The following is a 16594-nucleotide window of genomic DNA, read 5'->3' on the forward strand; positions in this document are numbered from 1 at the left end:
GCGTTCTTCTTTACCTGAGCATCTGCACCGCACCTCCCTGTAGAGCTCATCAGCTCATCTCTCGTCAGTGTGGATCAGTGCCCCCCCTTTAAAGTCCTATCGACTGGCTGTGTCTGTGCAGTCACTACCACATTAAAAATAGATTACACTTATAGGTAGGAGTTAATGTGATCAGAATAATCAATTGTGCATTTCATAGCAAGTCAGCAGCCGAGTGCAGGAAAAATAAATAAAATAGCTAGTTAAGCATGCGCGAGCTGTGGCGCCGCGTGAGAGGAAAGAGACGAGAGGGAAGAAGCTGCGATTTACTTTTGCTGGTCACTGAGGAACAGCAGTGGGTGGATGCCTCAGGCCTTTGCTCAAGTTCTCAACACAGGGGGTCCTTTCATTCCTTACAGAACACACACACACACAAATGCAAACACAGTCCCACTCAAACTGCTTAAATCACTCATTATGCCTAGATTATGGCAAGCCGTACATGCGGTTTAAATTTTTAATCGTTTTATTCCCGGCTTTCTACAAAATCCCGAACTTCAACAAATTGCTCAAAAACAGGCATAAATATTAAATGACGGAGAAACAGGCGCCGAACAGCCTCGCTTCCATGTCCACTAGACAGACAGACAGACAGACAGACAGACAGGCAGACAGACAGACAGACAGACAGTAGGTCAGAATAGAGAATTCACTTTTTTTGGAAAGAAAAAAAAAAGCAAAAGTTTGTTGACACCTGAGCACATGGTTTTCGAACATCCTATTCCACATTTGCTCCTATCATATCCTCCACTCTATACTAGAAAGATGTTCCCTCTAGATTTTTGGAGTGTGCTTGCAGAGATTTGAGCTCATTCAAGACATTAGTTAAGGCCTGGGGTGAAATCAGCGCTCCAGTTCGTCCCAATAGGGTTGAGGTCAGAGCTCGGAAACAGGCCACACAAGATCTTCCACATTTTATAAACCATATGTTCATGGAGCTGGATTAGTTTCTAATGGATGCTTCCTCATCCAAAGTACACTTGTGCGTGTTTGACTTTGTGAGAAGAACTACGTATGGCTGGAAAAGTCAGGTGTCCCAATACTTTTGTCTGTATAGTGTATATCTGAGTAGGCTCCATTTTTTTTCCCCCTCTTCATGTATTTATTTCATTTCTAAATTTCCAGCAATTAATATATTATTAGTTAATAATAAACAGTTAATAATTTTGTGATGTAGAAAATAGTAGCACTGAGAATAGAATAGAATAGAATAGAATAGAATAGAATAGAATAGTGGCACTGAGTTTGGAATTTGGGCTCATTTCCTTTTGGTTTTGCAAAGTTTTTTCCTTCTTTCTTTCTTTTAAATCTGAATTACTGGTTGCCTTTTTATTTACATACCTGTTTTAAAGATGGCGGTGATTCTAAAGATATAAAGATACAGAATTTAAGCCTCGCTGCGAGCTGATGTCTGGGTTCAGTGTGTGTATGGTGTGTGGTCGCGTCGTGTAGTGAGGGCTGACCGAGAGCAACAGGGTCCATGCGGGAGGCTGCGTCTGATTTGCATATTTCGGCTTAATGAACAGCTGGTGTTGAAAGAGCCTGTGGGGAAGAAAAAAGAAAAAAACACACGTGTCCTATTGCGACCTATTATTTTACAGCAGGCCAGGATTGACAGCCGGGTCTCTCTTTTATTTCAACATAGCTTCACGTTTTTTCAAGTTATCATCCAAAAACTCCATTTAAACGCACTGGAATCCAAATCGCACGTACATAATGCGTGGTTTCACGTTTACATTTACGGCATTTAGCAGACACTTTAATACAGAGACACGTGTAAAAGTGCTTTGAGTCTCTATCGATGAATTAATCGACACTGGTTCGCTAGATTAGAAACTGAATCAGCGTAAACTCTGCTGAGAGGAATTATATATATATATATATATATATATATATATATATATATATATATATATATATATATATATAAAGCAGCAATACAGTAAGGTTTGTATTAGAAATGTTAAAGAAAATTTCCAAATACCTCAAAAATATCCTGAGAATGAAATCTTTCACAGTTTGTTTTTTTTTGTTTGGGTTTTTTTTTTTTTGAAAATGCCACGGAACGTATTCCAGGGCAGAGTGCGAACATGGAGCGAGGAAGAACGAGTCCGAGTGCTTAAAAATATCATTCATCATATTTACACGATAAATAAATTACGGCCTACCTGCATTTTTTAATTGCAAATCCACCTCCCGGGGAGCCCTCGGTGCTCTTCGGGGGCCGGGGCCGTCTACCCACCTGCAGGAAAAAAAAAAAAACGAAAAAAAAACTCTGGCACAGTCAATTATGGTAATGAATTGTCAATAAATATAAAAATTTAATATGGCCTGCTTACAGTGAGTGGCAGCTAAGGACTTGCCTCCAAGACAAATTTGCTGCTGCTGCAGATATTAAGTGCACCTGAAAGGGGAGGGCTGGGGCGTGTAGCCTGGGGGACCTGCGTGCTTGCGCATCTCCAGATCCCCTTTCTTTGTCTGGAGTAAAGGAGCGAGGGAGCGAGGGTCCACCAGTCAGCATCCTGGGGATCCAGAGAAACGTGCTGCTCTTCCCCTGTTTATATGGATGTTGATTATCATTCTGGACTCACTCTGCTACACTGTCCCTGCTGTGCTCAGAGCACACACACACACACACACACACACACACACACACACACACACACACACAGCTGTACTTGAACCTAGGTGCATAGGACAAGGTATGAGCGAGTGTGCAAGAGATATCAGATATTCATTCAACCTCTTCCTCTCTTTTCCTCTCCACCTGCCCACTCGCACCCCCCCTCAGGCCCTCCAAGACCCTTCTTGCTCTCGATAGCTCAATGCCCGTGGTGTTCTAGTTCTAAAAGAACTGTGTATTATGTGTTAGAGGTGCTGCATACTGTTATCCCTTTAACAAACTCTTCCCCCGCTTTCAGGTGGATTATGCGCTGATTGCGTCTCAAGCCGGAGCCACCCTGAACAACCTCCTGAGTCGGGCGCAGGAGCTGGTCAGCAAGCTGCGCTCCCTACAGCTGGACCAGAGAGAATTCGTCTGCCTCAAGTTCCTGGTGCTGTTTAGTTTAGGTAAGTTGTGGGAAGAGGAAAAAACAAGATGTTTCTGGGGGCAAGCAACCCCTGCATCGTATCTTAAGGGCTTTAGTGGTCACTTATGTAGGACTCAAATCCTGCTCTTAAGCTTAATAACGCAAAGAGTTAAGTTTTGTGCAGAAATGAGACTAGTCATAGAACTAAAAACAAGGACCTTCCAAACTATATTTTAACTAAACCTAAAGAATCGCAACAGTTTTGACCCCAAACACTGCCAAGAAATTAATTAAAACCCAACAAACCTTTCTGCCATCAAACAAATCAGGCATGCAATTAAAATACTTCAGCTTCTATTTACAGCTCATGGCACAATTTTTACATTTTTCAGTCCATGGCATGCAGATGACGCTTTTTTGAGGATGACTACAAGCATTGGGAGGCTGTGTGTGTGTGTGTGTGTGTGTGTGTGTGTGTGTGTGTGTGTGTGTGTGTGTGTTTGTGGTTTTTATACATATACCGATGTGGTCAAATCGATCTCGTTGATTGATTTTATGACTGTTATGCTGAAAAGCAGTCCTTACCTTTCTTACACAATGTGCAGAGAAAAAACCTGGAAGAAAAAAGGTGAAAATAAAAATCTCTATTGGTTAAAGCGCTAAACTTACCTAGACCTGGACAGAACATCCTATTGAGTTAAAAATTTCATTTAAAATATTGGTAAAAAATTGTCTCAAGTTCACTAAATTAAACAAATTAATAATAATAATAATAATAAAAATAATAGGAAAAATAATTAGGAAGATGGAGGAGGAAGAAGGAGGCGAAGGGGTAGGAGAACAGGCGAAGGAGAAATAAGCAGAAGTGGACGAAGAAAACTGAGAATGAGGAAAAAGAAGAACAAGTGGAGAAAAAAGGTGGAAGAAGAAGAATGAAGAGGAGGAGAAGGAAGAAAAAACGAGGAGATGAAGAGATAGAAGAAGAAGAGGTATGATGAGGAGGTAAAGAGAAGAAAAAGACATGGAAATGGAACACGATCAACAACAACCAAGAGAAAAGATAGAAGAAGAAGAATGTTGATGAGGAGGAGGAGGAAGGGAAGAAAAGGGGAGGATATGAACAGATTGAAGAAGAAATGTAGGAAGAGGAGAAAAAAGCCAAGGAAATAGAAAAAGATCAACAACAACCAAGAGAAAAAGGAAGAAGAAGAAGAAGTGAAGGGAAGGGAAAAACAAGGAAGAAGAAGGGGGAGAAGAAAAAGAAGAAGTAAAAAAGATATATAAAAAAAAAACACAGCCAAGGGAAAGAAGAGAGTAGAAAAGAAGAAGACTGACAATAACAGCTATTTATTCAGCAGGATATTTGTGATTGCTTTGCTAAATTCATCTCCCCGTAACCCCTTACATGCTAATACATCTGTGGTTGAAATCCATAAACAGTTCCTGGTTTTCAAAACTTTCTTGGAAACTTCCAGCAACCCACAAGGTCCGATGTTCTCCGCTCAGCTTGGAGGTGTAAACTACAGAAACTGCAGAAAATCGTAAAGTGGATCCTGAAGGGTTTTTTTCTCTCTCCAGCAACCGAGTCAGTTTCATCCCTCAATCGATTCCTCACTTCTTACATTCACCTGCAGTCTCTGTTTTGTGAAATATCATCTGTATGATCTGCGTCAACATAATTAACTCTTGACCGGGACGTCCTGTTAAGAGACTCCAGTCCTTCAGAACCTAAAACGTTTTTTTACATTTTGTTTTCCCGCATTCCTAAACCGCTGCAATATTGATGTTGCGCGTCGACCGCATTATCATATCGCTCTTGTCTCTCAATTCATGAAATAGCAAAAGACGGGATGTTTGTTGAGGCGCGCATATGTTTGCTTTGGCTTCGGTTTTGTTTTTCTCCCCACCCTCCCCGTGCTTTTTTGAGCCGCGTTCGCTTTTCGACACGCTCCACATCCTTCCGCGCGCTAAACAAAAGAAACAGAAAGGTGGTGGAGCTGCCGTAAGTTCAGCCGTCTCGGCCTTACGGGGGTTTTGTGGTTTGATATGCTTGTTGTTGTTGTTGTTGTGTGGCAGAGGTTTTTCAGCTGGCTGGGGGATGGGCTTCGGGTCTAAATAATTTGGCGGAAACATCATCCATAATAAAACACTCACCTGAGGGAAGTGTATCGCCCCCGGCGCTAGCATCAGCCAGCTCGCCGGCCTGGCTGTGGGCGAGTTAGAGACTGGAGATTAGCGCCTGCGCTGATTAGAATCATCCTGTAGACAGAGAAGTGTGTCTGTGTGTGTGTGTGTGTGTGTGTGTGTGTGTGTGTGTGTGTGTGTGTGCGTGCAAGTCGGAGAGTCTTGCCAGATCCTTTTGAGGTGTCAATTAATCAAAGGTTAATAAAACGAAGCATGAAATTACCCCTGGTGCTTAATGAAAACCTCAGGCCTCCCTTCCTCTCATAGTGTCCACATGTGGTCAGTTTAGATCGAGGGGATTGTGTCAGTGTAACGCAGTCTAGCGCAACCACCCCCACGTCTCACTTCAAACAACAGCACACCGGGATTTCCACGAAGACCGGATTTCGGACTTAATATTCCGAAAGGTCAATTCTACTAGAAAGTTGAAGCACTTGGTTGACTAAAAAATTCATCTATTTCAAGACTTTTTTCACGTCGAGTTCCTTCTGTACTTTAGCTCTCAAGGATCAGACGTCCTTGTAATTCCGGTGCCTCTTCTTTCCTCTCTGACCTGTTTTTTTGTTCCCCACAAATGAAGCCTTTTAAAGGAAATCAAAGGCGTATTTCGGCCGGGTTCGACATGTGAGCTGTGAGTTGCGGCCGCTTTTATCAAGCCCGTGATCCGTCACTGTCAGGCCTGCGAGGGGCTTTTTGTAAAGCTAAGTGTCGATAAAGAGGGCGATGGAGACGGCTCAACCTGCAAGTGGCCATTCGTTTCCTCGGATTTGTCGAAAGGAGCGATTGCAGCCCGGCCCGGATGTCTTCAAACCGATGGAGTGGCTCTCGCTTGAGCTGAAGGCTTTATCAATGGGGAAATAATTGCACCGAGGGCATTGATTTCCTGCGCTGCGAGAGGGGCTACCGAGGCTGAGCGATGATGTTGGCAGAGAGGATCGCTTGTCATGGCTTTCGCCAACGCGTTTACACGCCCGAGTTGTCACGTGAGCTGCGTTCCGCCATTGGAAGGATTGGTTTTGGTAGGTAGTGGGGAATGTCCGATTAAAGGGAATTTGGGGGACAAATTTGGGGGGGATTCTTAATATTGGAAGAGATTTATTTGTCCAGTCTTATAAGGATAATGTTCATTTCAAAGAGGAAAAAATTATATTAAAAATTTATTATCTATTAAAAATAATTAAAGACTGCTCAGAACTGTGCCGAATAAGTCTGCATAAAATAAACCTGTGTCTTAATGCGATAACAGAGCTAATATCGATAATAGCGGCATGTTGAACTCGTAAGCAAAGCACTCTGTGACGCCTAAGTGTGTATTAGTGTGTGTGAAAGGAAGACGCTGCAGGTGCATGGTGGAATTTCAAGATAAAAGGTGAAGCTCGTCTTTATTTGCTCTGATTTGTGACAATGCGCAGCAGTCCTTGACTGAACCGACACGTCTACGCTTCTCTTTCAATGTATGAATTCCGGGTTTCGGAGCGAACGAATTTATTTGGAATCTTCCGCTTAAAGGTGAAAAAAGCCTTCAATCAACCTTGAGTGTTCTGATGTTTTACAAACCTGCTAGAGTAAACGCACCAGTGGGCATACCCAATGACCCTAATATTCACTCTGGTTTGGTTTTCGCTTCTTGGCCCTACATTTACAAATGAAACCAGAAATCAAGCGCTTAACCTGGACAACATCGGCGTGAGGCTCTCTGCAAGGCGCCATACTTATTAGGGACCCTAAGAGGCTTTCAGACTTTATCAAGCTTTAAAAGCTGCCCGAGATCGTTCCCGAACCCTGCTGTGTGAGGCAACAGTACAGGCTCCTGTCATTAAAGCCATATCGCAGGCTACCTAGCATACAGAATTCTACCTTTAACCCCATAAACACCCAGGACTTGCCAATATATACTGCAATCTTTATTAGTGTGTATATACTTGTAGAAAGATTATGCTTATGGGGCGTAAAAATAACTATAGGCATCTTCATCTACAGATAACTTTTAGCAGGTTGTTATATATAAAACTAATTATACACAGCGCAATGAGGAAGCCCAAGATGAGTGTGTAAGTTCACCACTGCGCCATCTGTCACTGTCAGGCCCTTGAACAAGGTCCTTAACCCTTAACTGCTCACTTGTATAAGATGTAGGTTGCTCTGGATCAGGACCACTGCCCTCACCCAATATAGACAGGGTTTCTGCAGGTCAAATTTAAGACTTTTTAAGACCTTTTTAAGACCATTAAAAATGAAATTTAAGACCTATATCATAACATCAAAAACACAGGCACAAATACCGAGCCCTAAATTCATGTTGTTGTTTGGCTAGTCGAGTATCGCTAAAATCTGCAAAAGATTCGCTCCAATAACACAAAGCTGATTGCTGGCCTCATTCGTAGTTATAATACAGCAAATTATATTAGAACTAGCGAAAGAAAGATCTACAAACGAAAAAGTGCTGTAAAGCATTTCAATGAGCATTAGAGGTAGCGTTACCTACGTGGACATCGGAAAAATTAAGACCTGTTTTAAAGACCTAGAACAGACTTTTTAAGACCCCCCCAGAAACCCAGATATAACTTGCAGCCTGCTAGATCATATTTAGCCTGTTATGCAATGAGGGAGCTCATAGGTTAAAATAGATGTTTGATTGGGTTAGTTCAAATCCCAGCACCACCAAGCTGCCATTGCTGGGCCCTTGAGCAACTCTCAACTGCTCACTTCTATAAAATGTACAAGTCTGGATCAAAGCCCTCAACCAATATATGCACTATACAGAAGTGGGAAATGGGGTAGTTCAGTGGTTAAGCTGGAATTTTGATCAGAAATTAACAAGTTCAAATCGCAGCCCCACTACGCTGCCACATCACTCAACTGTTCATGATTTTTGCTCTGGATTAGAGCGTTATATAGCGGAGCACCTGACTTCTCCAGCCATATGTGGTTCATCTGCAAACTGTTAGTTAGACACATCTTAACAGGATGTCACTGGATGCAGTAGCATTTCATTTCCTCTTCACTTGAGCTAAGACCTTGAAAATTGTTCCTGCATGGAGAAGGCTTCATGATGATATGTTTCACATGGGTTGGAAGATGTGAAAGTTCTTGAGTGGCCTGCTATAGAGCTCTGACCTCAACCTTATTCAGACCCTACATAAAGACCTTACTTTATTAATACCCATGTGGAACAAATCTCCATAAGCACACACCAACCTATAGTAGAACATCATCTAAGAAGAGTGGAGGTTATTATAACAGCAAATGGGGATTAAATACGAATTTCTCAGACTCCCTTATCCAAAACGACATTGATCTCATTCATAGAAATGCCTGGTGTGACTGGGATTTGAACTCAAAACCTTTAAGTCCAATGCTTTAACAATTAAGACACCACCTCCTCTGCTGGTCATCCAGTTCAAGTGAAGGAAACTGTGTCCAATACCATTGTGTCCTTCAAGTTTGTAGGTAGCAATTTGGAGAAGAATCACATATGGCTGGACAAGTCAGGGGTCCCAATACTTTTGTCCATAAAACGTCTACTTTGTCAAGAAAAACAAAAAAAAAAACCAACAACATAGAAGCGATTAAACTGTTTGCTGTCGCATCAGTTATCGTTTGATAACTTTGAGCCGAAATTGCTGTTTTTGCGAAAACTTTCTACTTCGTCTCCCGGATAACGTGATTTAGGACAGACCGGATGAGATGTATGTGCCCATATTGCTCTCTCCACCTGTTCTATGCCTCTCCAGCTCTCTCTCTCTTTCTCTCTCCCTGTGTCGTCTCTTTCTCTTCCCCACCCTTATTACAAGCTGTCAGTTTATTATAAAACATTAGGAAAGCAGAGGGACACTTGCAGTTACTGTGTTATCGATCGGAAAAGGGGGGATAGAAATCTGTGATTTAGAGCCCAGCTCTCCCGTATTTCCACATTCTCGGGCTCCTATTAAGCCCTGCGCTTTCCTTTGGCTATTGATGTATCAACATTAACAGTTACAAGCAACTACAGAAAATCAATGGCCATCTTTTATTACCGGCTGCAAGGAAGCGGTGGCCAGTCTGCGCTTTGCTACTTAGCAGACAAGAGAGCCTGCAACATACTCTCCACATGTCAGCTGTTTCTTAACTGATACCTGCACTGGAAATATCAATCATAGGAGTGCTGGAGTGTTTGTGAGCTGTTTTTTTTTTTCTTCTTTTTTTTTCTTTACCTTTCTTGAAACCGACTATAGCTGTATTACAAACAGCATCGTGTTTTGTTATAAAAAAAAAAAATCGTATAGGCATAAAAAAAGCAGCTAATTATGTAGATACGTTTGAAAAAAGAAATATAACCTGCAGTTTTCTGTCCATCACCTGAACTGGAAGGAGTGCTTTTAAAAGCGAGAAAGAGCTCTACACGTGAGGCAGGGCCAAAACAGTGCGCCCTTAAAGATTCATGAGACTCGAGGTCCTTCCGGGACAAGCATACATAAGCCTTTTGTTTATCCGATCAGCGGGCTGAAGTTTATTATTCACCTTCTCTACAGCAGAGCTTTTTTTTAATACGTTTTAAAAAGGCCTTGTTGTTGCCTGTATCTGTCTCCATTTACTGTTCTGCTGGTTTGGTTTCTTGAGGGGCATTGTAGCTCTCGGAAGTCCACAATAGAGAAGGGCTTGTACTGTATACGAGAGGGCCGATCAGAGCATAAAACAGAGCTACGGTCACAGGACGACTCGCCCTATTGATCTGATTCCCGTCGTTATTTAAGCGCAAAAGCGTATAAGCGTGTTCCCCAGCCGATCTGTCATTTCTGAATCGATCGCGTGGAAGATTTTCACCATCCATAAAAGCTTGCCGGGTTTCACACGTGGGGAAATATGTAGCTCCAGATCCTGGCCAGGTACCAAGTTACACGTCCACCCCCGTGACCTCTGTAGTACGAACAATGCTTTGTTTACTGAGCGAGCGAAAAAGAAAACAAACGAATATTTCTATCGTTTTTCTGAAAAATATCAAGAAAACACATCATATCTCAGTCCACAACGTGGTTCCGGCAGCGAACGCCAGAACATCGTGTATTCCATTCTTATTCCAAACACAGCACATGGTGATGGAGGTTGTGTCGGTGCTCTGCCACACATACATGCCTCGTGCTGAAGTCCTGGCCTGAACGCAAGACCTCTGAAACTCGAGACGGTGATTAAACACAAAGACACGAACGAGGCTGACAGCTGCTCGAGTCCGCTCTCTTGTCCTTCTATCGCAACGCTGGGGGATATTTAAAGAAACAAAGCTTCGGAATGTTCGCACTGTCTTAAAAAAAAAACGCAGCATCGCCGGTCCACCTGTAACGTAAAACCCGCGAGTCCATGTAGGGAGACGCTTATAAATGTCTTGGGTTTAATATTGGCGCTTCCCATCCAGCTCCATTTACGGACCAGAATCAAGCACGCCTGGTTTCCCGTTCTGGTGTATCGTATCTTTATGGTCGGCGGAGCCAAGCAGGGTTATGAAACTGTCGTTTTTTTTTATGAGGTCAAATAAACCCGACTCAGGCTGATTCCAAACAGAAACTGCTCTTGAAATAATGAAAAGCTTGGGATAAGCGTTTGACGGAAATGTGAATATGAATAACGGAGTATTATTAGTATAAATATTATTATTTTTAACGACTCGGGCGGCGTCACGCTTTTGCTTTGAGTTATACGCCGTTTCTCCAGCAGACTAGTGATCGGAAGATCCGATCATTTCAGTGGCTCGGTTCTTTAAAAAATTCAGAATAAACGAATAGTTTTTTTGAGTCGCTAGTTCTTTTGTCACTGTTGTCATTCTTTTGTGCCTCCCATAATTGTCCCATTTCATTGTGTAGCGTATATGGAAGTCACATCATAAAAGAACGAACAACTCGGACCAGAGGACTCGTGAGATGAACTACTCCTTTCTGTTTCCTGTGTAATTCACTGCATAGCGTATATAAAAATCACGTGATAAAAGAACGAAGGATTAGGTTTCGAAGAGTTAAAAGATGAACTACTCGATTCTGCTTCCTGTACATAACCTATGGAGATTATATGGTAGAAAAAGAACGAATCATTCTTTGAGACGACTCGTTCTTCTGAGTCGCATTAAAGACTCGTTCCAAAATACGAACGACCCGTCACTACAGCAGGAAATTAAGCCCAGGTTTGACGGGCAACTTACAAAAAACGTCAAGTTCTATTACATGTGAGCAAAAGAGTCTGAATAAATGCAACTCCATTCTGCACTCCTGGCTTTCATAATATCTGGGCAGCTTAGTGTTGATTTTAAAGAGAGAGAGAAAGAGAGATGGAGAATATCTTGGGAGAGATGCAAAGAGATGTGTTTCTTTAGTCAGCAAAAGCTATGTTCGATAATTAAGCAAGAGTAGGGAATAGAGGGAAAGTGTCTCTTTCTATAAAGGAAGGAGATGGGTCATATTATAGATTAACTGTCCTTCACTCAGAAAATATACATCCCCAGGCACTGTGGTGAATTATTAATTCATATTCTTCAAAAATAAAAGAAAGAAAGAAAAACAATATCGATGGGCGGCATCCTTTAATGACCTCATTAGGTTTGTGGTTTGCATTATGATTGCGGGTTTTTTTTTATAAGGGTTGCTCCAGGAGTGTACAGGAGGGATAGTTGACCTCTGAATGATTTCCTGTCACTTTCTCATAAACAAGAATTCTGAAGATGAAGATTCTGTAATGCCCCTTCACTCTTGCATGCACGCAATTAGAGGGTGGAAAGACGGGAAGAATGTAAAGCAGACACTCTGGAGGGTTAGACACCAGGACGAAGAGAGAGCGATGAAGAGCTCACGTTCTCCAGGATGCTGCTAAAGTAGGCTGAGATGTGGGTGTTTTATGGGCTTGATCTTGGCCTTAAAACTAAAAAACCACAACACCCCCTTTATTTTTGAGTAGAGGGTGTTCTAAATGTATTATTAAATGAACAAATAAATAAATAAACAAATCCGTAACAAAATTAATGAACTAATATTCCCAGCACATGTATCGCTTAACAATGTTCAAGCCAGATCAGTGATGAATAAATAGATGCAAATGTACCCCCCTGACCCGAGGAAGAAGCCGAGCATCTCACGGCCTGTATTTGGGCCGCTGATGTTTCTAGTGTTTATTTCATCACACCTAAGGCGTTTCTTTTTTTTTTTTTTTTCCTCCACCCCCCCTCCCTTCACTCACCCCTCATATTTGCCCCCACCATGTGAGCGGGTTAAACCTCTCCTTGGGCGACGCAGACGTCTCCTCTACCTGCGTAACCCGCCGGCGATGGGGCTCAGATTGGACTTAATGTATCCCCAGCTGGAACGGTCTTGTTTAATTCACTTTCACAGAAACGGGACACGCCGGGGCTGAGCGGTCCCGCCGGAAAAGCTGAGGAGCAGCAGATTGAGCCTTCGTGCCTCATTTTGACAATGTTGCCATCCCCCCTAAAAAAAAAAAAAAATTCACTTTCCCTTCTGGCTCTATATACGCGCTTAGTAAGGTGGAACACCCCTTCGGAGAAGATCTACAGTCATTGCTATGCATCATTAACCGAGACTGGGAAAGACAAGCAGGATAAGAAGAAAAGAAAAGTTTGTTCAGGAGCGAAAGACCTGCTCCGGGCCACCATCTACCCGCTGATAATAATAAGGAACGGGCGTTAGAGCACTGGGGTGCCACGAGCAACGCACGTACGATATAGCGATAATAATCTAGATTTAGGAATCAATGAGCTCAAATACTATCACAACGTTCCAGGAGTGATCCAGGAGTCGATTAGCCAAACATGGCAACCACAGGAGATGAAGGAAGCCTTATTGGCAGTCATTCGAAAAAAAATAAAGCACTGTAAATGACACAAATATTTATGCTACCGGAGGTCTTTCGTGGAATCTGGAATCAAACTCTTTCCCTGTTTCTTGTCACTTTTTATTCTTTGTTTTTAGTTCATACATGGAGCACTTTTCTGGTTCGGATCTCAGCAGATCCGAGAGTGGATTCGATTTTGACCCTGCGCTTTGAATCAGTACCGCGAGCATCGCAGGGGGAAAAAATTGTGTACACGCTATAATTTGCTCTGCAGCTCTCAGCACGGACAAACACACACGGTTTAGCCATTGGGTAAATAGTGGTGCACGATGACCACGCGGGCATTGGCTGCACTCTTTTAGATGCTGTGTGTGTTTGTGTGTGCGGGAAGAAAAAAAAAAAAGAAAAATAGGGGCCTCCCTGAGTACACCGTGGGCGAAGGGGGCAGGTTTAGAACCACCCCCGTCTTTGATTGGCGTTCATCAGGAGCTCGGGTTAATAATGAATAGAAATGCGATTACAGCCTATCATAAAAAAGTTTTAAAAAGGGGACGCACCGGGGTAGGGAAAAAAAAAGCCCCTTGCCCTTTGAAGCGGCTTTCTCGGAAATGGTAAAACGTGTTTTCGTCACGAACGGAACAAAAGCACTCGTTCCTAAATTTCGGTCGCTTCGTGATTACTGTGTAGAGTGTAAATCCAGTCTTCATGTGCAATTTGCAAACGAATCAGTGGGGGTGATTATATGATTGTGCAGGTGATAGAACGCTCAGTATGATATTAATAGTAAAAAAAAAGAATAATCCTTCACGTTTTTACATATACTGTAAAAATCATATAAAAAAAAAATAGTGCACCAGGAGGAGCGGAATGGGGGCGGAAAAGTTGGATACGAAGGGTCATGTGGCGTGATCGCTGGTGAAATGAACAATGTATCACACAGAACCTAAGGGTCTGGAGTCGAGCTCGAGCTCAGCCGTGCTGCGTACTGAGGCTGTTTCATGTAAAAAGAAAGAAAAAAAAGTTCATAATTAGTCCCACAGTGGCTAAATGTTAGAACAGAGATGGAAGGATAGAAGATAAGAGTGCTTTAACCTGAAGAAGCTGCTGCTTTTCTTTGCTCTCTCTCTCTCTCTCTCTCTCTCTCTCTCTCTCTCTCTCTCTCTCTCTCTCTTTCTCAGCAGGGGCATTATCTAGCTTTTCTTGCTGTGAACAAATTAAACACAAACACTAATTCCCCTCTCAGAAACCATGATTCTTGCTTACAGGCGAAAAGCGCAAGCCCTTTTTATTGAGCGATCTTTTTTTTTTTTTTTTCCTTTTCTTTTTCTCCTTCTTTCAAATACAATAATTAGCAATTAAAATCAGCATTATTTGTACCGTTTTCGTTAATAAGCTTAAAAAAAAAGACAAGACAAGACAAAAAGCTTTAAATCTTATTTTAATGCACACAGCGTCGGGAAATTTCCAGTGTGAAAATCTGGCAACGTGCGAACCCACGTTAATCAGGACGTCGAATTGCGAGCGGCAAACATCGAGTTTTTCGATTATGCTTTCTAGTAAAAAAAGAAAAAAAACAAAAGAGTGACGGAGCATGTTTTATTTCTCCGTATTCTAGGGGCGGAGCAGAGGTTTTGTAATCGGTCGCCTCTTCATAAATCCCTCCCCCTTCCATCCAGAGCTTTGCCCACCTGGTGTCAACCCAGAGGTCAGGGAGAACGTCCTCGCCGGGCCCCGTGAAGGACTCGATGCTCGTTCTACAGACCTCATTACACACTGAACAATCTTCCACCCCTCCTCCGTACTCTCTCGCTCTCTCTTTCTCTCCCTACTGGCCATGTTCTGTTTCTTTCTCGGGGCTGGAACCGTTTTTGATTATTGTGCCAGTGCCAGCTGGCTCATTAGCCGGAACTGAGCGAGTCCAGGCACTTCCTCAGATTGCGTGGTGGCATCAGGGGAAGGGTCCAGACACGGATGCTCTCCCCCTCGACCTCGGGTCGAAGAAATTAATAAAAGATCGTCTTTCTGATCGCAAGCGGTTCTTGAGCACCTCATACGGAACGCCCGCAAGCATTTTACCCTGGTCTACGTCCACAACAAATTGGCTAAAAGATAACGTATACTTTACATGGGTTGGAAGATCATGAGTGGCCTGCTATAGAGCTCTGACCTCAAACCTATGGGCTGAACTGGAGCGCTGATGATCTCCAGGCGCCTTCACATCATCTAGATCAGTACCTGATTTTACTAACGCACTTGTTTGCCCTTGAATGGGCACAAACACACTGGTGAAACATCTTCCAAAGAAAAGTGGAGGTTATTATAAGAGCAAATGGGTTGGAGCATATGTTCGGACCAACTTTTCAAACCAATAATTACCAGTATAATCATTTTTATAATAAAGCTAATGTAGGATGCAAAAAAAAAAATCTCACACTTTTATCATTTGTGTCTCCTCTTCCCCTTAGACGTGAAGAACTTGGAGAACTTCCACCTGGTGGAGAGCGTTCAAGAGCAGGTGAACGCAGCCCTGCTCGATTACGTCATGTGCAACTACCCTCAGCAGACGGATAAATTCGGCCAGCTGCTGCTCCGGCTGCCCGAGATCCGCGCCATCAGCCTGCAGGCCGAGGAATATCTATACTACAAGCACCTGAACGGCGACGTCCCCTGCAATAACCTGCTCATCGAGATGCTGCACGCCAAACGCGCCTGAACGAAGCGCCTGAACAACCACGGAACGCACGCACTGCTCCCAGACTACACCCTTCCAATCCAGCATCATCAGCAGCCACAGCATCGAAAAAAAACACACGTACACTCGGATGCCTCCGCACTTCACCGGGCGGTACGCTGCACGGTTCGTGTGGTCCGGGCTTAAATTTCAGAAGAAACGGGAGTCGGGTAAAAAAAAACACTTGAAAACGAGTTTTTGGATGATTAGAGGTGGGGATGGAGGTGGAAATCCATTAATTCCTACCCCTTCATTCTAAACTGTGATGTAACGATGTTGTGATCTATTGGTACACTTTAAACATCACCTGATCATCATTTCCGCTCCGCTCAAAGCACGACGTGTCGAGGGTCGAGACCCTTCTCCTCCAAGACCCTGAGATGTCTTTTCATTATGGCGGCCAGTCATGACAGAGCTGTAAGAGAGAAGGCACCAGGATCATGTCACTTGAACCAAAAGTGCAGATGTAATGACTTATGAACAACTAAACATACTGTTCATCTAGCAGGACTTTTTGCTTTTCACTTGCGGACAAAAACATCTTTTCTTTCAAAAAAAAAAAAAATCCATCTATGAACTTTGGACCTCCAGGACCTGTTCTTTCATTTCTAAGTTATTAAGCAGTTATGTCTATCAGGACGATTTCACCCACGAACACCTCGTCATCACGCGGAAGACGCTGTTGCAGAGCCGAGACGAAGAAATACTGCCTCCTCAGTCCAAAACCAGACCAAAGCCTGCTGCAGAACAAACACATACAACACAATGAACAGCAAAAAACTTTTATTTGTCAGTATTATGTGAG

The 16594-nt window shown here is 42.9% G+C and overlaps 1 protein-coding gene and 1 long non-coding RNA gene across 2 annotated transcripts in view; one reads left to right on the plus strand and one right to left on the minus strand.

Annotated features, from left to right (window-relative positions):
• The window catches only part of nr5a2 (nuclear receptor subfamily 5, group A, member 2), a 39812-nt gene extending 23230 nt beyond the window's left edge, over positions 1–16582 (plus strand). Inside the window, 2 exon segments of the mRNA XM_046857462.1 lie at positions 2961–3108; positions 15524–16582. Coding sequence (XP_046713418.1) covers positions 2961–3108; positions 15524–15771 — 396 coding nt within the window. The 3' untranslated portion in view covers positions 15772–16582.
• On the minus strand, positions 495–2559 carry LOC124391111. The gene is made up of 3 exons (XR_006926906.1): positions 2208–2559; positions 1381–1581; positions 495–614 (listed from the first exon to the last, which is right to left on the minus strand). It is a non-coding gene; the product is annotated as an uncharacterized LOC124391111 (long non-coding RNA).
• Positions 16583–16594: the final 12 nt, after the last annotated feature.

Source organism: Silurus meridionalis, chromosome 9, assembly GCF_014805685.1.
Source record: "Silurus meridionalis isolate SWU-2019-XX chromosome 9, ASM1480568v1, whole genome shotgun sequence".
NCBI lineage: Eukaryota > Metazoa > Chordata > Actinopteri > Siluriformes > Siluridae > Silurus > Silurus meridionalis.